The 24,307-nt window shown below is 41.4% G+C and overlaps 1 protein-coding gene across 1 annotated transcript in view; it reads right to left on the reverse strand.

The window, feature by feature from the left end:
* Positions 1 to 14,067, reverse strand: part of PARD6G (par-6 family cell polarity regulator gamma) — a 94,179-nt gene extending 80,112 nt beyond the window's left edge. Inside the window, exons 1-3 of the mRNA XM_067537567.1 lie at positions 13,965 to 14,067; positions 13,442 to 13,565; positions 12,409 to 12,986 (exon numbers count right to left, since the gene is read on the reverse strand). Of these exons, the coding sequence (XP_067393668.1) occupies positions 12,409 to 12,480 (72 nt within the window). The 5' untranslated portion in view covers positions 12,481 to 12,986; positions 13,442 to 13,565; positions 13,965 to 14,067. The remainder of the gene's footprint in view (positions 1 to 12,408; positions 12,987 to 13,441; positions 13,566 to 13,964) is intronic.
* Positions 14,068 to 24,307: the final 10,240 nt, after the last annotated feature.

Here is a 24,307-nt window from a genome sequence, read left to right on the forward strand (position 1 = left end):
TTCCGTGCATGGAGCCCTAGAGTAGGAGTCAGGAGCCTGGGTTCCCTTCCCAGCTCTGCTGGGTGCGTCACTGCACCAGTTTCCCTTCCCAGCCTGTGTTTGTTCTACCTATGTAGGCTGTACGCTCTTCGGAGGCAGTGACAGTCTCACCATCTGTGTGCAGTGCCTAGGACAATGGGGCTCCCAATCTCCTTTGCTTCCCTCTGGGAGCTACTGAAATACAAAGCCACTCCACTCCCTTCCACACACACAAGATTTCTGAAGCTTTCCTTCTCTCCCCTCATCCCTACAAACACTAGAAATGAGGGCTTCACTTCCTGCTTTACCAGAGGACCTGAAGAGTAAGGTCACATGAGCTGCTTGAACTCCAGCTCTGCCTGCCTTCAGCTGAGCAAGGAAGGAATGCGGAGAATACTGACTTTCCTTCCCTCCCTCCCTCCCTGGAAGCGCTTCTCTAGCTTTGACTCCCCTAACACAAGTACATTAACTCACACAAAAATCAAAACAACAAGATACCACACCCCTACCGCACGCTCTATATGGCCACATTTGATGTCAATCTCCTTAATTTTCTCCTTATTTGACTTTCTAACACTGGAAGGTATGCAAATAACATGGTGATGGATGCAGCATGGGAAAAATAAATAGAAAGGAGATTGGCTATCTTCATATCTGTGTGAATTTTTTAGTCTAAATATTCCACTATGCATTTTGCATTGTTTAAGTTGATCACACAGAAGTGGCCAGCTTTATACAAGTAATTAATTCCGGCCTCAAAAACCTACAAATCGGTTACCTAATAAATTACTCTTGCTACGTTGTAGAGTTAGTTTTACTTTCAGCAAAATGGATATTATTATTATTAATGGTACGAGTGGGAGGGGTTAACGTAATTTTGTAGGGTCCAGTAAAAAAATCAGATAGAAATTAACAAAATAAAATTGGGCTCTGGGTAAAGCCAAACCTAATATATGCGGAGACTATTGCCTATCATGCTGACCAATACTGCCTCATTGTTTACTTGTGCTTCCCCATCTGTGTGTCTTCTACTTAGATTGCAAGCTCTTTGGGGCAGGGACTGTATTTTTGTTCTGTGTTTGCATAGCATTTAGCACAATGGAGTCCTGGTCCACAACTGGGACTCTCAGGCACTACAAATCAATCATGTTAGTTTGAATGAAAGCCTTGACTTTTGCAAATGGTTCTATTTATTGTTTATTTATTGTCTATTTATTATTTATTAATGTAGGCCCTGTCAACACTAGAAGTTCAACTTCGCTTTTGTAACCAGTTGACAAATATAGTCTAGTTGTGTTCTCACAGCAGTTCTCACCGCCCCCCGCCCCCCCTTTAAACTGTGGCTGAACTAAGCCCAGAGAGCACTGAAACAAAAAGTTAGACAACATACAAGTGTGAACAGCTATGCCATACTACTTCAGCATGGAAGAGAGCAGCAGGAGGACGTGCTCATAGCATGGTGCAATAAGCATGTCTGGCAATACACTCTAGAAGAACTGCTGCACTGACAGCTCAGATGAAGAGGGTCGGCCATAAACCACGCATACATGGTTAGTGTTTTGTCACCAATGCCAGAAGCAAATAAAAGCTCGTGCACCAAACTGATGGCAGGAAGGCAACCAGATTAGCTTAGACCTCAAGAAGGAGCAAAACGCTTAGCTGACATTTACTAACAGAGATTTAACCATGTGGTGTGTGGATAACAAGCCTTCTCTATAGCCAACCATGCCACTTGGGGTAGGTCTTCACTTCACAGTTAACCCCAGTGCTCAGGCCTGGGCTCTAGTCAATCTGGGTTATCTTAGCCCAGGTGCGAAGGTCGCCAATGCGAAACCCTACCTTTATTGCTGTGCCCTCATTGTTTCTGCACTCTTGTGTGTGTATCTGGGTGCATATTCCACGATTCTTTATGCTGAGATGCTCTAGGATTCTTTCCCAGTCCACTGTGAGGGAACTTTTCTGTCCTTTAGGGGTGAGGGGAATTGTGGGAGGGCACCAGAGGAGTCTGCATCCTCATTGCAAAATGGGTGGGATCCAGCCTGAGCTATAGTGAAGCTTGGACTCTAACTCACCTTATCCCACCAGCTATGTCAGCTAGCCAGACTTAAAGCTCCTTCAAACCTGTATTAGAGCTTTTTCTGTGTGGATGGTAGAGCGATTCAGGCTAAAACCCAGGTGAAAACCTGGGTTAAGATTGCAATGAAGACACACCCAAGCTGGTTACACTCTACCAGAGCCTTCCCTTTTTAATCCTATGTTTATAGCACAAACAACTGCCAGTCATTTGAGGCTCACATCTGACCAAACCTGACTGGTAAATGGGAACAAGCTGTGTAGGGTGGAAGCAGGAGAGATGCCTCAGGCAGGATGGCTATGGGATTTGAATGCCACACCCACCTTCTCTTACACATTCCTAACTAAGTGAGCCTGAAGAAATTCTGATGGAATCAGGTTTAACCCTGTATTCTGAGATTTGCATTCAGTCAGGGATAGGGGGCATGGAAGGTACATTTTGTCTTTAGCCTTGCTGTCCTTAATTATATTCCTAGTGCAGGGCAGAATTTACATTTTTTGCTTTTTAACCACAAGTTAAAGTTGAGAGAGACAGACAGAAAGATCAAGTCTGATAAAGAGGAATTACAAGGGACTACTGAGGAAGGCAAGTGTTAATTGCATGCACAAAACAAACTGTCTTTGGGGCCAGTCTGGAAGAAGAGCTCTGTGTGCATCTTGAAAGCCTGTCTTTCACCAAGAAAATTTGGTCTGCCCACCTTGTGTCTCTAATATGCTGGGACCGACACAGCTACAGCACTTAAGTCCCTGTCAGGCAAAAGTGCCATCAGTTTCAGTGGCAGTTTTACCTGAAGACTGCAGTAATTCAGTTCTGTTTATGCTGTAAGCAAATTCTCAATTTTAGTTTTCTGGGGCATTCTTAAAAAGGGTCCCTCTTCTGAAGGTCCTCACTAAAGAGGTTTATACCAGTGCTGCAAGAGGATCAGAGACTGAAAAAGGTGACTACTCATGTGCAAAAGCATTGCCAGATTGGGCCCTAGATAAAAGCTAGTAGATTTACTCTTCTAACACAGTGGCTCTCATCTTTTCCTGACTACTGTACTCCTTTCAGGAGTCTGATTTGTCTTGTGTACCCCAGTTTCACCTCACTTAAAAGCTACTTGCTTACAAAAATCAAACAAAAATACAAGTGTCAGCACACTATTTCTGAAAAATTGCTTACTTTCTCATTTTTACCATATAATTATAAAATAAATCAACTAGAATATAAATATTGTACTCACATTTCAGTGGATAGTATATAGAGCAGCACAAACAAGTCATTGTCTGTATGAAATTTTAGTTTGTACTGACTTCGCTAGTACAAAACTAGGTAAATATCTAGATGAGTTGATACACCCCCTAGAAGACCTTTGCGTACTCCTGGTTGAGAACCACTGTAGCAAACAGGGATCTTGCAATTTTTGCCGAAATTGTATTTAAGATTGTAACCACTTCAGTAACAATGTGCCGCATTCATCAGAAACAGATTGGCACAAGATCATCTTTTAGTAACTAGATATTTAATGTGTGTATTCCTGGGTAATCAGGACTCCCTAATAACTGTTTCTGTATTATCGATATGGCAGGTACTTCCCCTCACCACGTACCCGGGGACAGGACATCCCACAGCATGTTGCCCCATGTGCATATTCTGCAGGCACTCTCCCCTTGCTGAGGCGATAGCTGCCCATTCTCCCAGAAAACAGTTCCCCACACTGGCAGTTTCTGCTGCAGGACAACTCAACCGTGCTTGCTGTAGACAGGTCACAGGAGCTTATCATACCCCAATTAGAACAGTCACTGCACGTGGTGCTGTCCCCGTCGTAGGACCTGTACATGCTAGGAAAATGGAATCTTAAATGTTTCAGAGTAGGAAGGGTTTGAAGACTTGAGCGCCTTAAAGTTTTCCCACTTGTGGGTAAGTGATTGGGAAGGTGAAAGGAAAGAAGATGCAAGTAATTTCTTCCCTCCCTCATCATCCTTAGGTAAGTCTGTCACACATTTCTTTTCTCCATCCTCCATTGAACTTTTTGCAAATGTACTGCATTTATCATTTGCTGAATGGAACCCCTTGTCTATTGTCCATTTAGCTCAACAATTACTTGGCATTTTGGTGCTGCCAAGACTACAGGACCTAAAACAACTGACCAATTAATGCATAAGTTTAATAGATTGACCACTTAAAAGGAGCCTTCACAGTATCAGAATGAATGCTTACAATACAATGTGCAAGATATGACCCTGTTCGCTTGGCATTGAAAGCGCAGTAGGTACTGCAAAATACACACAAACAGACAGTACCTACCCTGAAGTGCTCAAGTGTTTTTGGGAGACAAGCCTATTGAACCAGTTGCGTAAACTATTTCAGCTCACATGAAAGATTTATCTTTACACACCAAGTTTTTGGTTTTTTTTTTACTTTGCAACTGGATTTTGTGGAAATCCAGAAATAAAATACAGCTAATCCAGAATGACCAAAGTCAATCTTGCTTTGGCATCTTGTCTTAATTCAAGATGGCAGCAACATGTTTGGTTTTCTCCAAGTCTGTACTACATTTGTTTTGGATACAATCACTTCTGTTTTGAGGCTTAGAACAAGAAGTTCAATAAATGTATTCTTAGTCACATTATTTTTGTCCAAGTTCATTTTCGTTTGAATATTTACCAGAGAGAGGATCTGAATTCAGGAAGAATCTAAAACGTTGCATAAAATCTGTGTTAACACGCTGCAGGTTCAAAGCATATTTTAAGTAGTTCACCTGAATAAAAGAATAAGCTTCTCTTTTTTTTTTTTTAAATCAGTGAAGACCTGTATTTTCAAGGAACTCTCAGATGTAGAAGGATATTATAATCTAGGATATGGGTACAGTTAGGCAGGCTACTGAGGACTGACTGGCACCAATTTACATACCTATCTTGCTCCCATGGAAGTCAACAGGGAGTAAAAGCAGTCCTCTAAGTTTTTCACTCTCTTTAAAGGGGACTGGTAAAGGCAAAATAATACTATACCTTACACCTGCAATAAAAAAAATGTGTTTAATTGCAGAATGCTTAGGTGGGCACATTATATTTCTGTTGCTAAGGTGTTTGTACAGTAGTGACATTGATTTTTGCAACAAAAGCTAAGTGTCTTTTGCACAGACACATGTTCCCATAACAAGCGACTCTATTAGCAGGACAAACCACAAGCTGTTTGAGTGTTTCTGCACCCTAGCAATTGTCTTTAATAGGGTAGAATTGCTGGAGGACTATTTGACCTCTGCACTTGTCAGAGATCCAAAACATGCGCTTTAGTCTACAGTGTTCATTGTACAGGAGAAGAGCACTGTTTCTAAAGAGCTGTGCTCTGTATTGGAAGGCCTGACTATGTAAGTGGTTCTCAACCCACAATCCAATCAGCACACAGCTGCAGCCCATGTGACATCCTTAGAGTCAAACAGGTAGGATATATATTGTGTGGATGCAGCCCACATCACACACAGAGAGCTGCGTATGTGGCCCACAATGGTAAATAGGTTGAGAACCACCACTCTGTATCACGGAGCTTTATTTTTTGTGTACTGGATACATTGGAATGTGAATATTAGAAGAATATTAAAAATCTAATTACAGCATTTGATAGAACACTGAATAACTGAATGGTGGATTTGGATGAAGCAAAATTTAAGTGGAATAGTAGATGTAACAAACAGAACTATTTATTACTACTTCAATTTTATGATTGCCTATAATACATTTTTTGCCTGCAATAAATGTTTATTGTAGCAGGTTATAACAATCAATATCGGTTTTTAATAAAAAGGCCAATCAACTTGACAAAGCAGAACACTGTCACTTTTCCTCATCCGGTTAGTAACTTGTCATTGCACCTCATGCAAACAGCACTGCAGTAGGGTATCATGGGGTGTTCTCATCTCCCTAACCATAATTAAAGAAGAATCTCAGTTTCGGATAAGAGGATTTGGCAACTGAGCATTTTCTGAAGATGTTTTTCTTCTACAGTCACTTTAAAAAAAGAAAAAGTGGATCTATAGCCACTCTAGAAACCCTGAAGCTCCTTCTCCAGTTACTTTTCTGCTTCTACCTTTAGTCGAGAGAAAATAAGGTAAGGCTACTTCTACACTACTGTTTAAATTGACATAACTTATATTGCTCAAGGATGTGAATTAGCCACACCCCTGTGCAACGTAACTGATGCCGACTTAAGCGCCAGTGTAGACAGCGCTACGTCAGCAGAAGAGCTTCTCCCGCCAACATAGCTACCATCGCTCGCAAGGGCTGGAGTAATTAATCTTCCAGAAGAGCTCTCCCCCATCGATTTAGAGTGGCTACACTACAGAGCTTACGGCAGCGCAGCTGCAACAGTACTGCTGCGCTACGGTAAACTCTCTAGTGTAGCCACAACCTAAGTGTGTGAGGATGATACACATCACTGCCTCTTTTAAACAGAATTTGACAAGAAAGATGAAGCTTTATAAATCTTAAAAACAAAACCTTTAAGAGTGACAACTGAGTCACACACACACACACACCCCGGTTTTTATACGGACTTTAACAAAAACAAAACACACCTTACAATTTCCAGAATTTCTTGCTGGATGGAAAAGAAACAGAAGCTTATGTTCTCAATAAGTTTGCCTTTGAAAAATTGTGAAAATTACTGAAAAACCCAAAATGTCTTTTTTCTTAGTCAATTTTGAAAAAGAAAAAAAAACCCCTTATTTTAAGAAATCTTTGGTTTTTACCCTCTAAGTGGTAATAGTGAATGAAAGCCTCATGGTGGATGTAAGGATTGCCCTCAAAAAATTTCTGTTTCTAAAGCATCATAGCTATGCACAGGGCTTCACAGACAAGAATAAAACAACAAGTCCTATTCTTGGAGGATCTTAAAATCTGAATGGAGAGGAAATGCATTAAGAATAAGGTGCATGTTTGTTTTCTACCAGCAATCTGGAGTTTTTAAAGCTTAGGTAAGAAGGTGGGGGAAAGTGAAAAAAAGAGTCCTTTTAGAATTGTTTCCAGAAGCCAGTAATCTGAGGTGGCATCTTCAAAGGGAAAAGGATACTCTGCTTTCCACCAACCTGACAGAGGAGTAAATATTGAATGTTAGATACATAAGAGAATAGTAGTTATGATCTGTCAAGATTACATCTGATTATTAATTTGAAATTCATGTCTAACTCGAACTGAAAAGTTTATCTTGAGCTACAGATGTAGATATCTGCCTCAATAGACTGTAGGTATCTTGTTTTTTATCCTCTTTAGAAAGCCATAGAAGAGCAAAGGGGTCAAAATGTAGATATTGAAATATAATTAACTAGAGGAAGATATTAAAGGTTCCCAAACAAGTTTCCCTACCGCCATTATCCCAGCCAACAACAGAATATAAAGTCTTTGTTAGTTTCTTTTCAGAGGGCTGGAGGGGGATAAGGAAGAGAGCAGGCAGGCAGAAATATTAAAGATTTCAGTCATGAACCTCATCTCAGGGTGCAAGTGTATAAAGGCAGCTCGTTTGGTGTTTCACCTTATTTAGCCTTTGAGAAGATGACATCAGATCACCATACCATGGCAAGCCGCTTGCCCTAGGAAATCAGTTCTGACTTGTTTTAAGGAGTATTTCATAGCATTACAACATCATTCATTCTGTTAAGGGCTTTTACTTTGAATATTCCCACTGGATAAACACAGGATATTAAATATTCAGTGAATCAAGTGGGAGATGTTGAAAAACACACAAAGGCCAGATTCTCAAGATAGCATAGCTCCAGTGAAGTCAAAGGAGCTAAAATGAGTGACACCAGCTGAAAATCTGACCTTCATTTTCCTTGTAGCTTAGAGGTTGCCAACACTGGGAAGATACATGGGTCTATTTTTTAACATCACTTATTTCTGGTATTGGTAAGGCAGGAATAGTGTCTGAGAATCAGATCACTTGTCTCAGGGGACAAACATAAGGATATAAAATGGGACTCAAGATTGTTTGTTTCCTCAGAGCAACCACAGAAAATGCATGTGGTTCAGTGCTACTTTATATATTGCAATCATTGGCTGAAAGATGTTGAAAGTGGTTAAAATGAGACATTTTAGGTATGAAAAACAGCAGAGATTAGTGAAAAATAGGTTGAGCATGTCACGTAAGGCCCAAGAACACGCAGCAAGTCAGTGCAAGAATCAAGATCCTAACAATTCTTCTGTCATGAGAATCTTGCCCCCTTTTCTATCTCCTGCCATGCAGCAGGGACCTCAAAATTTAAGTCTCTCTTATCTAGCAGTCTGAGCAGATGTCATTATACAATGTATGCAACACCCTACAACCTCTCCAAACAGAAAAAACACAAGCAACTTCCTCCAGTTTTTGAGACCCTTCCTTTAGAGTTAAGACTCATCTAAACCTGAATCTGAAGTTAAACTTAACTAGTCTGGAGCGATTACATCCTTAGTTTTCATAGGGAGTAAATCTGAATCATAAAAGATGCAAAATACTAAATTGCTGGGTTTTTATGGAAACAGATGATTACCTGCTTCAGGATAAGATGGGATGGCTCCAGAGGAAGCATAATTAAAGCTGTCAGGTGTCCCATGGCAATTTTTTTTTGGAGCTCCTACAAATCTTGGTCAAGGTAATAGCCAAAGAAAGTGGTTTCCCGTTTGCTTACCTTCTCCATTAAAAGAGATTCTTCCCTTCCAAGATCTGCCATAAAGGAACTCCTGGATCCCGAGCTAAATTACATGCTCTGGTTCAAGATTTAGTACTGCACCCACCTGCCAGACCATAACATTAGAGAATAGCTGAGAAAAAATGAGTTCTCATACTCAACTTTCTAGTTCTCAGACAGGTTTTGACAGGCTTCACGCTTACAAACTAAAGGAGACTAGATTCTAATTATTTAAAAATCAGGCTCTGCACAGCTGCCAGGAACAGTCGCATTGACTATATGGTCTTTAAGTGGTCATTTAGCCACAAGAGTAAAGCCAAACCAAAGCGTAGAGTATCCCGTATTTCCTGGCAGGTCAGAAGAACTGTCATACCAGGACAAACCAACAGCCTATCTAGCATGGTACCCCACCTCCAACAACTAGGGATCATAGAGGATTCACTGAAAGGTATAAAAGCCTGCATAAACGTAACAACTTGCCTGGTGTACAATATTATATGTTGGGAAACAGTTTCTCAGGCCGACCAGCTTACACTCTGAAATTGAGAATTCGGTATATTAGAATGAGATAGCTAAGAGCTTTATAGAAAACATCAAATGAAGTTGTAATTTAAACAGAGACCTCACTACAACAGCGAATCACAAGAACTTGCTACATAATTAACACTCGGTGTTCCTACAAATAATGGATAATAGTTAGGCTAATACAACATCAAGGTTGACAATTTAAACACAAAGGTTAGGAAATTCAAGAGTTAAGATTTCCAACATAACATTAACATAGATGCATTGCATGTGTAGTATTTTGGATCACATATAGATTGTGTGTGTGTGTGTGTATATATTTATTTATTTTCAGTTTGTCCAACATTTAAAGCTTCCACCTTAAGAATGAAGTAATGTTGTTTTCTGCATTTCATTTCCTTGGCATAAAAATAACCTCTTGACATCAGTAGCCAGACATACCTTTCCTCAGCCCCGAACCATTGAAGCCCTTCCAGAAAACCCCTCTTCCCACACAAATATTCTCACTATATCAATCCCCTCTCCAGAAATCTACAATCAATAAATCACACATGCAAGCATTAGGTAGGCTCCTGGGATAAATCTGGAGGGTTTCTGCAGCTGAGAAACAGGCTGTCAGGTGCTTATTAGTAGTGAGGTTTATTTTTTTAAACAACCACAGAAAATAAACAGATAACTAGGTTACTGCATATTAATTGGAGATTTATAATAACAGCTTGCCCAATCTGCAGATGTTAGACATGTTTGGTTTGAAAATGTGGGTCAAGTGCACTGTATGTATGACTTGGTAATTAAGCATTCATCTGACTGGGTCTGGAGGACTTCTTGGGGTACACTGGGTGGGTAGAAAACTTCTGTTATGCATTCACAGCAAGCACAATCTGAAATAGTTTGCCAGGGTTACCATACAGGTTGGAGGGTAGAAAATAAAGTGTTCCAAACCTACATTTGAGATGCCACCTTGAAAATCATTAATATCCCAGATATTAAAGTAGACTTTCAGTTACCACAGGCAACTATTTCAAATTTTGTATATTTTCAAGAGCAGACGTATGTGCTTTCTGAATTGAATCAAAACAGTCCCATTAACAACTACTGTGGTAGATGAAGAGGCCAGGACACACAACCAAGTTTACTAACATCTTAATATGTTTTAGAGTGAATCTGGAATGCTGCATGAAGTTTTACAAAAGGCTAATTTTATTCCTTGTTTCTTTAAAACTTGCATTGTGACTGGTGCTCACTAAGCAGGACTTAGTGAGAGATCATGGTATGAGAACTTTTAAAACTAGACCTAGTTTTTTAAAAAAAAAAAATATTGTTCAATATTTAAGTACTAGACATTTTTCCACTGAAAAGTGGCTGATTGGATTTTGATCAAGTTTTGAACAGAAACAAACTCACCTCTTCTTGCTGAGACTAAACTGTAGGCATTTCAACCCAAAAGGATTGTTTGAGATACACACACTTGAAAACAGGATTTTAAAGGCTTAGGCACACAGCTGCTTTGCAACATTCTAATTTTGCAAGTTATGGTCTAATTTAAATTCATTGTCAAACAATAATATTTAGCATTTACATAGAATCCATAGATCTCAAAGTGGTTTATAATGGTGTGTAGGTATTATCCCCATTTAATAGATGGGGAAACTGAGAAACAGACATTGAGACTTATCCAAAGTCACATAGCATGTCAGTGGTATAGCTGATAATCCAGTTCTTTTTCTCCCAGTACTGAGGCCCTGTTTGCTAGACTAAAGGGTCTGAACTACCACTAGGTGTTCCATGGAAGAATATTTGGCATAATGAACAAACCAGAAACTTACTAGGTGATTTCAATGGGATTTTTTTTTTTGGCTCTGTTAATTTACTACTATTACTTGGGAACCGGAAGCATTTAGAATTCCACCTCACTTCTCTCAGTGTATACCGAAGATGTAATTTATGTCTCATTACAAACACACGCTCTCTCATTGGTCAGGCTTGGTCCTAAAGCAAGACAGGCAGGCTTGCTCAAGTTCAATATTCCCTAGGGGACTCTTGAGAAAGCCATCAAGCTACCAAAAACAAAACAAAAAGCAAACAAACAAAGCATAACAGCTCAGGATGCACCTAGCCAGGGCTCTCATCTTTGTGAAAGAAAGATCACCAGACAAAGTATTTTAGCAGGATTCCTAGAAGCAGAGCCTTCCTCCCAACAAAGAGAGAAGAAATTCACTAGATAATCAGATGATTACAAAAACCCAAACAAGTTTAAACAGGATTACAGAGCAAACGCACACAGCTGAAGACATGCAACAAACATTACAGCGCTGACTCAGGCGGAGATTTGTAAAGGAGCCTGAAAACTTGAGACCAAAGGCTATTAGGCATTCCGAAGGTAAAGGGGGAGGCGGGATTGAATTCATCGGGGGGAGATATTTTCCTCTTTTCACAGCTGCATTTACCACATGCCACACTAAACTTCCGAACTAGGCTATCAAAGCGAAACAATGATTTTTTTTTTTTTTTAAGAAAAAACTAAGAGAGCTGCCAAACTTTAGTTTCATTGCATCAGTTTGAATCCAGAATGAGCACAAAACTACAGTATCACCCCCCACGTCCCTTCGGGATTAAGCAGAGACTGACTGAACTAACGGGCTGTCCACCCTGTTAAAAACCTCGGCTTTTGTGTAAACAGCACATCGTAGCGCGGGGGGGGGGGGGGAGGGGGGCAGTTACTGACTCGCACGGAGCGAGAAACGTGCAACCGAAAATAAAGAGTTTACATTGGCCGCAAAACTTGCCAGGCGAAGTCCCCCGCATGGCAAGTGCCCTAGATCTCCAGACAAGCTGCCGTGTGAGCCCTTTCTTTCTCTTTGTGGATGCAGGGGGGGGGACCGCCTTACATTTCCAGCTTAAACCGGGAGGGGGAGGGAAAAAAAAAAAAGAGGGCTAGAGAGTTTGAGCCATATGATCGCAACTACATACCGAGAGCAGCGCAGCCTTTTTTAAAAGTTGCCACCAGGAACAACCTCTCTCCTTCGTTGCAACTCGGAAAACGTTTGCAAAAGCAAAGAGGTTGGAGGGGGAGGTATGTGGGGGGTGGGGGGGGGTCTCCATTCATTTAAGCACCGGGCTGCTTCCAGATTGCGTCCAGCCACAGTCTCCTTACCTTACTCTTCACTTCCACCTCGCCGCAATCGAAATACCGCAGAGTCTGAGATTTATTAAAGCTCCGATTCATCTTCTCGGTCCCCAGTTTATCCCCCCTTCCTCCTCCTCCTCCTCCTCCTCGCCCTCGCTCAACAAGGGCTGCAGCCTGCAGGGTCCGCTGCCTCCGACTGTGGGAAAGTTTCCCCCGGGCTGCGTGTTGTTGCTGCTGCTCCGACCCTGGAATGTATCTTTCTGCGGAACGTCCAGCCGCCGGAGGTTCTTTTACTTTGTCCCCCGGCACGAATCAGAGAGTCCGTCCGTCCGCCCGCCCACCCAGCTCGCGCTCCTCTCCGGGCTTCTGTTTGTAACAATCGCTCCCCGCTCCGGCACAGCCCGCAACGCGCCAGTGACTCAATGGGACTGGGAGGGAGGCAGTCCGTGCTGCTCGACCCCGCCTCCGGCCGAAACCTCCCTCTTCTTCCGTCCACGCCTCTTTCCATCTTCCTCCGGAGCTCCAGAGGGTGCGCTGCCGCTTCCTGGGCTGTGATTCGCTTTTGCTGAGATCCCAGAAGGCGAAGTCGCACCAAAGAGTGGGCGCTGCGGGGAGAGGAGTCCGTTCGAGTGTTAGAGAAGGCATACAAACCAAAACCTGGGAGCCAGATATTCCCTCCTCTCCCCGCACATTTGGAGAAGTCTGGCCACAGCTCTGAACTCTGTGGTTGGCGCAAATCCAGCTCTGTGTAGCGTATTTACAAATAGTAAGGCAAACCCACACACAGGCAAAATTGCCATGAACATTTAGCAGCCCCGAGACGATATCTAGGTGCCGGTCCCGTACCATAACACCAATCATCGGTAATATTCCCAATCCTACGGTCTTGATCCTGCAGACATTTGTGCATGCGCTTAACGTTGCTACCCTGAATATTTCAACTGTAAATAGTAAATTTAAGCAGACGTGTAAAGTGTTTGCAGGATTAGGGCGCAAGGGTTCAAAAGTCACAAATAAGGCCCCAGAAATCATGACTAGAATTTTTTTTTTTTTAAATTACCTTCTAGTTTTGGAGCCTGTAGGGTTCACGTTTTCAAGCTTTTCTCTGCAACCATGAGGATTAAAACTCTGCTTGATTTGACAGGGAAGTTGATAGTCTCATCACATGACTTGAGGAACTGGCACTAAGAAAAACACCAAATTTCATGAAACTTGTGATAAATATCACAAGATTTGACAACATGTTAAAATAATAGGAAAATAATGATAATCTTCCTTAACAATAAAAAAAAAAATTACTCTAGGCAGTAGAGTCAGTAAAATTTTCTTATCTATCCCGTTTTTAATATCCCCTTTTCTTGCAACAAACAAAAAACCAACAACAAACCCCAACACAGAAACAAGAGAAATTGATTTTACAGAGGAAATCGTTTAAAACAAAAAACAAAACAAAAAAAAACTATACACAAAGTGCTGACAACTCTGTAAACAAATTGAAACTAAAGAGATCTGTTTCTCACTCTCTCATAGGATTTTAGGCCCCAATCCTGTAAGGACTTAGGCACATATTTAACTTTACACACCGTGAGCAGTCCTAGTGCCTTCAGTGGAAGTACTCGCAGTGCATAAAGTTAAGGACATTTGTACATCTTTACAGGACTTTTGCACACATGCAGAGTCTCATGGGGTATGTCTACACAGCAAGTAGCAGCCCGAGGCAGTGAGTCTCAGAGCCCAGATCCACAGACAGGGCTTGTGCACCCCCACCCTAGGCTTCAGAGCCAGAGCTCCAGCCCAAGCCTGAATGCTGCCACAGGTTGTGTAAGCATACCCATTGAAGTATAAGGCCCTGGTCCCACCAGATGCTTTGTGGGTGCACAGGGGTGGACCACAAGAAACTCTTTGCAAGATCAGGGCTAGTGTTTGTAAAGTGCTTTGGGATCTTTTGTAAAAAAAATTGTTATATAAATGTAAGATTATTAAGATTATCATGATCTAGAGTCTGGAAACAAAGTTTAGAGGGGGAAATTTCCCTCACTTTCTCCTACAAATCAGTGCTTATTGGTCTCTCCTGTCACCAGCTATTACTAATTATTAGAATTATGTGTATTACAATAGCACCTAGGAGCCTCAGTCATGGACCAGGACCCCATAGTGCTAGGCAGTTCAAAGGACAGCCCCTACCCCAATGAGTTTACAGTATAAGCAACCCCTCAGAACTTGTTCATTCCATTTACTGTGATGGAAACATAAAATGCCAGCAAATTGGTAGGAATGGAATGTCTCTTTTTACTCAGTCAGTGTTATGCAGAAATTTGAAGATCCAGGGTGGTGGTTCTCCTTCAAAATCGTACCAAAAAATGTCAATAGGAGGAAAGGCAGATGAGGGTAATAAAAGATATTTTTAAAATTAAGTAACTGTGGATCAGATTCTCCACTGTCTTGCGCCTTTACAGTTATTCACACCTGGGTAAAGTGAGTGTAATATATCACCAGATTTGGATGGTAACATTTTACACTCACTTTGCATTTATTTTACACAGGTGTAAATGACTACATAAAGGGCAAGGCAGTTGAGAATCAGACCCTGTGTCTTTCTTCCTGGATTTTAGGGTCAAGAAGGGAATGGGACAAAGCAGATGAACCAAACAGAAACAAAAGCCCTCATTCATTTTTACTGGAAAAAATATGTGAAACTAACATTTACTATACATTCTGGAGTTTTATTATATTGGAAGTATATGTTTAACTGTAAAAAATAAAACAATGGTGGTTTGAAAAATGAAATCCTTTCATGAACTCAAAATTTTCTCTTTTATTTTCTTCTCTTTTTTTGGCAAGGGCTTCACTTTTGTATCTTGAATGAGTTGGTTCAATTGCTAAGATTGGGAGAGTTTCCATCAATGCCTTGGGTGTCTTTAAAATGACTCATGTCTGTTCCAGCATTCCAAATAGCCATCTAAAAATGGACAGTCTTCTACAGAAATTGTACAGCTGGATCCACATTGATTAGTGGTTTAATATCTGGAGCAAAAGGGGCTCTCCCTCCCCTAATGACTGCTGCCTAGCACCTTGACTGTATAAAATCATATCTGTCATCTAATAACCAGACACATTAGAATGAATTTAATCAGTTGGCAGAGGGTCCAGTCTTAGTCAGACAGCTGATGAGGGATGAAATCCTGACCTTATTGAAGTCAATGGGAGTTTTGCCACAGACTTCGGTGGAGCCATGATTTCACCTTGGATGCGTCCTGTACATACATAAGATGAGGCTCACAACTAGATCATTGTATTCCAAAGGCAGCATCATTACCATGTAGGCCAACAAAAGGAAACTCCTAATCAAAGCAGTAGGAATTGGCTATGCTTGTCTCAGCTGAAAGAAGTTCTCTGCATCTTACACACAAGGTGAGAAAACAGACAACCAGGACAAATCAGAGAGTGTTGTTTGTGGCCCGGTGGTAGTGCTACTTCTCAGTTGCTTTTACTCTGTCCCCATATAGATCTACTGGTAAGGACACACAAGTGTCAAGAAAGCTGTGCTGCTACCCAGTCTGAGTCTTTAAATCAACATAGCTGAGCTGCATGGATTCTCAAGCTGTCAAGATGCTAAGGAAGCTATTGAGCAAGAGAAAGAGATAAGAGGCAGAAGAGCATAATCACTTGCTCTCACTTATCTAGGGATTTGCCATTATCTGGCTATATCCCCGTCAAGGAAAAACAAACAGACCCACATGTAATTAAAAGTCAAGATTGTGAAAATATTATGGTTTTAGTTCAAATTAATGGAAACTGTATAAGAAATTAATATGTACATAGAACTCATTAGATAGTAAATTACTCTCTCAGTCTAGTTTTACCTCTGACTCCACATTTTATGAGTTTCTTAAAATATATGTTTTCTTTTAAGTTCAATTACACTTTAGGTAGCTTCTGTCTCCGGAACAGGGCTGAGACACATGTATAGGGCACCCTGAGGAAGCTTGTTCTGCTATTGTCTATACTGCACTTATTATGTAGGTAGAAGACTTTATTCTCTAGTGCCTTCATGAGCAGTAGATTCATGCCCATATACAAAAACCAACCAGCCAAACGTATCCCGGTTTCCTGATGCACCGAAGTGCAGCCATTACCACCAGCAGATTGCCTCCCCAACCTACTTACATATTTCATGCAAAGGGATATCTTTGAGTAAACACTGTTCATTCACATAATCATTTCTTCAGCTATTTTCTTGAGCTTTTGATCATTTGCCAAGCATTTCAAATTCCTTTAACATTTTATACATATCTCAGTAATCTTTATTTCTCTATGTAATCCTTAACTATTTTCCCTACTTCTCCTTCAGATGTAGAGTTCACATCAACATTTCTTTCCTTTATATCTTAATTACCTTTGCTTTAATTCCTCCATCTCTACCCTCCTTATCCAGACATGCTTCCTATGCTGTAGCCAGGAAGAGGGTGGGTATATCAACCTTACACCACACAAGGATTTCCCTATGCTCTGGGATTCTCTATCTGATTATTTAGCCCCCTTTTAAGGCTGCTTTCCACCACCAGACTGGCACAAATCACCCTTACCAGGGAGAAAGATCTACCCATAAACCGGAAACGGAAGCAGTACTGTGATACTAGTATGTTTCAGAAGGAAATGTTCAAATATTTCTTTTTTCCTTCTGGCTCTAAAGCATTTATTTATTGAACCATTAAAAGGTGTTACATTCTCTACCTTGCTGATATGATCTCATTGTGATTCTTCTTGATCAAGCAAGGGGGTTTATTCCACTCTTGATTCATGTCTCATCAAAAATAATGACAGTCATCTTGCATGCTTTGAGAGGTGAAAATACCCCATAGACTTGCATCTACTGCATATCAGATTTATTTTCTCCCATTCTGAATTTTAGAAAGTTGCAAACTACAAATCAGAAAAGTTGTGGGAGCTGCTATCTTGATGGACCATCTTCAGTTTCTGTACGTATGCAGCAAAATTAAATAGAACAGAACAGTGAAAACTAGTAATGTGTGCATGTCACACGCATGCACACTGGTGTGCCTGCTGGAACTATTATGGTTCACCTTAATCAACTGCAGAGAGGAATTCCAAAGAGACCAGACAGAATAACGTAATCAAATCAATGGGAGTTTCAGACACACAAGGAGAGGATACTAGACCCTACAAGGTGTTTCTGCTGTCTATTCCCTACTGGTGAAATGTCATCACCAGCTTCTAAAGAGCCAATCTCTTCCCCTCTTTTTAAAGCTTTTATATTCTGGGCCCCTCAGCGTTTTATGTTAATATAATAAGGAAAAAGAGCAAAGAGCATTTTACTGTAAAGAGCTGGGGACACCTGATGCATCACCACTGCCTGGAAGATGAAGCTTGAGGAAAACCTCCTGCATGACTTGACTGTAGAATATCTAATTAAAGAAAAGAAAGATGAAGGGCCACATGTAAGTTGATGTAAAGTGACTTGGAGCCACTGAGCCTTACCACAATGTTATCAGTAAAAAAGGGTTTGACCATTGATACTACATGTTCCAAAATGTCATTGAAGAGAAATGTAGTGTGCTATTGAAGGACTTTGCTTTTCTAAGACTCAGCTAAACAACAACACCCCGCACAATGACTTGGACTTTGGGTTAGAAATTTTGGCTCCTAAATTTGGTATTTCCCTTCCTTTTCCCATTTGTGGTTGGAATTGCATTGTGCCATCATACAGAAATTTGATGCGACATCTCTGCATATGGGGTCTGTGAAAATCATGATTACTTTACAATTCTGAATAGATTATACCACAGATGTAGTTTTAATGCCATGGTGTAGTTTTTATGCTATGAGAACACAAGTAGAAATCATTTATAGAGAACATGGCAATAAAAGTGTGTCAGGTGCACTACATTTTATGGCTATATTTCTTTCTTTTACACATAAAACAAGGCTAATTAGCATAGAAGAAATTCCAACAAATACACTATTGCATTTCTACCATGTTAATAAAGGGTACATGTTTCCTTGTACCTCACAAAAGATGAAGTCTGTGACATTTTTCTCCATATAAATAGATACCGGGCCCAGCACATCACTCATGTAACTGGATGCAAGTACATTGCCTTCAGTGGAGGTGCACTTGGTTATGCACTTGTTATTTGACTGTTTATTTATTTACATGCAGCAGCATGCCAGTAACACAAGAATTAATGTACAGCTGAAACTCCAGGAGCCAGGCAGCTAATCTTAGAACATTATCAGATGGATACTATATCTGGTTACCAAGATAATTGCCCTCTCTCCAAATTACCCAACTGTTAAATGCTTGTATACTTTACAAAGGTGATGAATTTAATTAGCAGGGTTTAGGTTGGGGGAAAAAAGGTTGTGGTACTTTCCCAAACTCCACCTACAAAATAAGCTCTGCCCAGGTGAATTACCAGAATAAGACTGTTCACACTAGATTGTTAAAATATTCAAAATACATAAATGCTGCCTCTCTGCTCAGCTGAACTTCGGGACTTGAACATACCCATACTTGGCTCCTTGTCCTTCTCTGCTTCTTGCCACTACTGATTTTTTCCCTCCAGCATCTCCTAAAGGCCACCTCTTTATAGCATTAAAATGAGACATCACTTACAGTAAATTGTGCAGATCTATGACCTTCCCTCACCCTTCTTACATGAAGAATGTAACGGTTATCAATGTTAACATAGAATTTATCATCATGGTGCATCTGAGTTAACCCTTCACTGAGAGGACGGGGGCAGTTCTCACTCAGAGCTATTGTTCCAGGCTCTCTGCATTCTCTACATCCATTACAGTTGATTCACATTTTTGAGGTTTTTCTCCATAGTCATAATAGTTAGAGACTTTAAAAGGAGAAAAAAAAAAAAGAAATCTGAAATTCTGAAGAAGATAGTAGCTTCAGAGAAGTGCAGTGTAGCATTGAGCCCTTATTAGCTATTTCTGAGCCCTGAGTTAATGTTTGTAAAGCACCTTGAGAGCCTCAAAGGAAAGGTGCTATATACATACCAAGTATCTTAAGATGTGGTAATATTATTAACTGCTACATAACTGATTTAAAGATAATCAGAGTTAGTGAGTAGAGGCAAGGGACCTGGGAGCTTCTGCCAGTCACCCCGGTTTTCTTCTTATATTGAGATTAAGCTGTACTTTGCTTTGTTTCTCTACTCAATATTCCTGGTTTTACAGTAATCCTACATACCATAAGTTGACTAGTTGGAAATTCAATTTCTTTGTGATCTAATCAGTCCAATATTGTCAAATGTTTGTGCATCTGATATCCTCTTTATCTTCTCATGAACCTCTTTCTAAGTGGAACTGTGGTTTCTGTTTGGCTTGGTTATCAAAATACAGACCAATGATAGCAGTGTATCGCTTTTTTGCAGACATTGCTAAATTATTTAATTCGCTTACTCTAACCAGATGTCTACTGGTTAGTGAAATGCAAAGAGTAATACTAATTTATTAATTCATTGTGAATTATTAGGAAGAAATGCTTAAATGTATCTCTCTTTTCTTTATGGTCCAAGCACTTACATAAATTTAGTTGAAGCAATATTAAGGTGCTTCATTATCTGACTTGTCTATAGCATCTCACTGCAATTCTTTTTGATCTCACAAGGGAGTTTATTCCCCCCTCTTGATGCATATTTCATTAATATTAATGACAGCTCTCACTTTTGTCCTCATGTGTGGGTGGAGCTTGGGTTATCGGCACATCTTGGGAGAGTATCACTTTTTCTAGCCTGACCACTGTCTACTGTAAAGAGCTAGTTAGAGCTCTATCAGCCTGGCCTGAGATTAAATGGATCAGAAGGCTGGAGAATCCAGAATGGCATTGAAACTCTAATGGGTTGCTAACCTTTTAAAAGATGGCTACAAATGAATGTTTGCAGTGTTGTTGTAGCCATGTTGGTCCCAGGATATGAGAGAGACAAGGTGGGTGAGGTAATATCTTTTATTGGACCAACTTCTGTTGGTAAAAGAGACCAAACTTCTGAGCTAAAAGGAAGTACAGAAGACCTGAAGAAGAGCTCTGTATAGCTTTAAAGTTTGTCTCTTTCATCAACAGAAGTTGGTCCAATAAAATATATTACCTCATCACCTTATGATCCTACAAATGAATGGACAATTGTCTGAAATAAAGTGTGAAGATCATGCCTTTCATTACTTTCCCCATGCATAATTTTAAAATCTTAAATTATTTTACTTTTAACTGTCTTATTTTTTTAATTGTGTTTCCACACGAAACAGTGTTTAACTGCCTTACCTGTTAGTAAAGGAAGAATACCAAGTTAGCTTGATTGGGTTAATGGATGTTACAGAGCACTAAGGCTTTGTCTACACTACAGAGCGTGGTCGACAAAAGTCAGCTTTCATCAACAAAACAGTGGAGGTGTAGACACTATAATGCTCCTTCCACTGACAAAACTCTCCTGCTTTGCTGACAAATAAAATCAACTCAATGAGAGGCACAAAGCTTTTTGCAGCAAAGTTATATTGACAAAGTGTCAGTGTAGACACTGTGCTTGGTTATGTCACCATAAATGGCCTCCAGGAGGTGTCATACAAGTCCCATCCTGACTGCTCTGGTCAGCAGTTCAAACTCAGATCCTGCACCCAGGTACACAGGCATCCACACACACACCCCCTTAAAGGTCTAGGAATTTTTTAAAATTCTACTTCTTGTTTGCTCTGCGTGAAGAGCTCACATCGCATCTTCCCAGCTGACCATGGAGGCTCCACGCAGCAAATGCTCTCCCGCTTGAAGCACACCAGAGCTGATTGGATCTCCTGACTGTATGGGGATAGGAAGCTGTGCAGTCCCAGCTCCGCTTCAGCCATAGGAACTTTGATACCTACGGTCAGCTTTCTCATGGCATGTTGGAGAAGGGCTATGAACAGGACATGCATTAGTGCCGTGTGAAAATAAAGGAGCTCAAGCCGGTGTACCAGAAGGCAAGGGAGTGAAACTGGCACTCTGGAGCTGCGCCGAAGACCGGCTGCTTCTATTAGGAGCTGGACACCATCCTCAGTGGCAACCCAATCTCCACCCCCCAGAACCCCGTAGATACTTTAGCGGGGCTGGAGACACCAGACAGCGGACTCAACCCCAAAGATGAAGTCATGGATGAGGATGTGGGGTTGGAGGAGGAGATGGGACAGGCAACAGGTGGGGAGCCAGGAGCTCTTCTTGACCTTAGAGGGGTCAAGCCAGTCCTATCTCTCCATCTCTGCATGCGTGATGCAGGACAGGGGAGCTTTGGTAAGTGATCTTTTTGAGTTGATATTGCTCAGTTATATGAGATAGAGCTGTCTTTTGCTTTGTTGTATTCCAGAAGTGGGTGAAGGGATAGAAATGTACAAGACTAGCTGTGTGTGTGTGCGCTTCATATTCCCTTGTGCAACTAAGTAGTGTGGTGGAAAAGTGTGTTAATGCCCACTGAGATTTTACAGGAATCCTTCAGAGAGATCTCTAGGAAACTTTCCTGGAGGTACTTGCCAATCCTCTGCCAAAGGTTCCTTGGCAGAGCTGCTTTGTTCCTTCCCCTGTTGTAGAAAACTTTCCCATGCCAATTGGCAATCACTTGTGCAGGGACCGAAAATGGCACACAGGCAAGCAGCATATGGACTCAGTTTGAAGCCATGCAGGAGATGCCCCTTGCATCCTTGCTTATTCTCAGGAGTGAGATATCGCCTTCTATGACCCCTGCCTGTAGAAAATGGTGGCAGAATTTCCATTTTTGTCTCTAGTCGCCTGCAATGATCCCCTTAAAAAACCACCTCGACCTTTTGTTCCACCTTGAGTGCCCCTGCACTCCCAGGCTGAACTCACCATGTTTAGGGTGTTTGCTGAGCTGTGTTGTTGTCAAGGGACAGTGACAAACTGATTCGCATTTAAAAAGAGGTGTATTTTACTATAATGATTTGATGCTGTCAGTGCACTAACAATCCTGCTTCTGTGTATTGTTTCTTGTGCTTCTGCGTATGTGGCCTTCAGGAGAACCCCCTACACACCAGCAGAGCGCCTCCATGAGATAAGGAAGTGACTGAGGAAGAAATAAGGAGGACATATTTCAATAGGTGTTCCAATCCTCAGAGGCTAAAAAGTAAGAATGCAGAGCATTGAGAGAGACTTTAAATGAAAATGATAAAATAGACAGGAGAAAGGAGAACCAGGAGCAAATTTTAATGGGGCAGGAGCAGATGATAAAAGTGATGGAGGACCAAACGGAGATGTTGAAGTCCCTAATCACTCTGCAGGCAGAATTCATGCATGCTGGTCCCCCCTGCATCCAATATAGGACTGCTCGCCATGCCCTCCCCAAATTCCTCCCACACATTTCTTCTAATCTCCCAGTCCTTGTCGGTATCCCGTTCTCCCCATCTCTTTGGACAGCTTCCAAAATGATAGCTGGATTTACACACAGCTATGAGAGCCTACACTGCCCTTCACTGTTTTCTCCCTTCCCACCAAGCGTTTTGTGTATGTTGGTAATTGGTATTTAATAAAAATATACTCTCTGAAATATAATCAATCTTTTTTTGTCTCCTACATATAGTGGTTGCTGCTGAAATTAATACATGGTGGCAATTGGATCATTTGCAGACTACAAATCATGGCTAGGAGTCATCAACATTTTCATGCAAGATGGCAAGTTAACAAAGCATGGCAGAGTGCTGAATAGACATTACCAGTGCTCATTGTCAAAAAGGTGCCTCAAGACCTCCCTGATTCAAATAGCCCCTCGTTGTGCCCCTCTAATAGTCCTGGTATCTGACTGCTCAAAATCAGCCATCGGGCAAATCACCTTTGTGCTCCACCCAGGAGGAAAATTTTCACCCTTAGCCTCACAAATATCATGGAGTGTACAGCAGGCTACTATGACCATGAGAGTATTTTCCTAATTTAGGTCTAACCTGCCATAAAAGCAGCGCCAGCAAGCTTTTAATCAGCCTAACACACATTCTACAGTCATTCTGCACCTGCTCAGCCTATTGTTGAAGCGCTCCTTGCTGCTGTCCAGGTTTCCCATATAAGGCTTCATGAGCCATGGCAATAAGGGGTAGACTGGGTCTCCCAGGACCAATATGGGCATTTTAACATCCCCCATTGGAATCTACTGGTCTGGAAAGAAAGTCCCAGCTTTCTGTACAGGCCAGTGTTCCTGATGATGCACATAGCATGCACCTTCCCTGACCACCCCACGTTGATGTCAGTGAAATGCCCATGATGATCCACAAGTGCCTGCAATACCATAGAGAAATATCCCTTTCTATTGATGCACTCTGTCGCAAGATGCTCCGGAGCCAATATTAGGATATGTGTGCCATCTATTGCCCCACCGCAGTTAGGGAATCCCATTGCTGGAAAGCCATCCACTCTTTCACGCCCATTTCCAAAAGTCATAGTCCTTCGTAGCAGAATGTGATTAATGGCCCTAATGCAGCCCCAATGGTGGACTTCTTGACTCCAAACTGATTCGCGACCGACTGGTAGCAGTCTGAAGTTGCCAGCTTTCACACAGCGATTGCCACATGCTTCTCCACCAAGATGGCAGCTCTTATTTTGGTGTCCTTGCGCCGCAGTGCTGGAGTGAGCTCTGCACACAGTTCCAGGAAGGTGACTTTTCTCATCCGAAAATTCTGCAGCCACTGCTCTTCATCCCAGACCTGCATAATGATATGATCCCACCACTCGGTGCTTGTTTTCTGTGCCCCAAAGCAATGGTCCACTGTGTGCAACTGCTCTGTGAATGCCTGGCATTGTTTCTTTCCATGGCACACAGTCACACAGCAGGTCAGGCACCTCTGATTCCTGTTCAGATTGGGAGTTCATGATAAACTGCATAACCATCCACGATGTGTTCATAACAATGACCAGAACAGTGGAGAGCAGTGC

The sequence above is a fragment of the Emydura macquarii genome, unplaced genomic scaffold (assembly GCF_026122565.2).
Source record: "Emydura macquarii macquarii isolate MOO-44397 ecotype Brisbane River unplaced genomic scaffold, CSIRO-AGI_Emac_v2 contig_431, whole genome shotgun sequence".
Classification (NCBI taxonomy): Eukaryota; Metazoa; Chordata; order Testudines; family Chelidae; genus Emydura; species Emydura macquarii.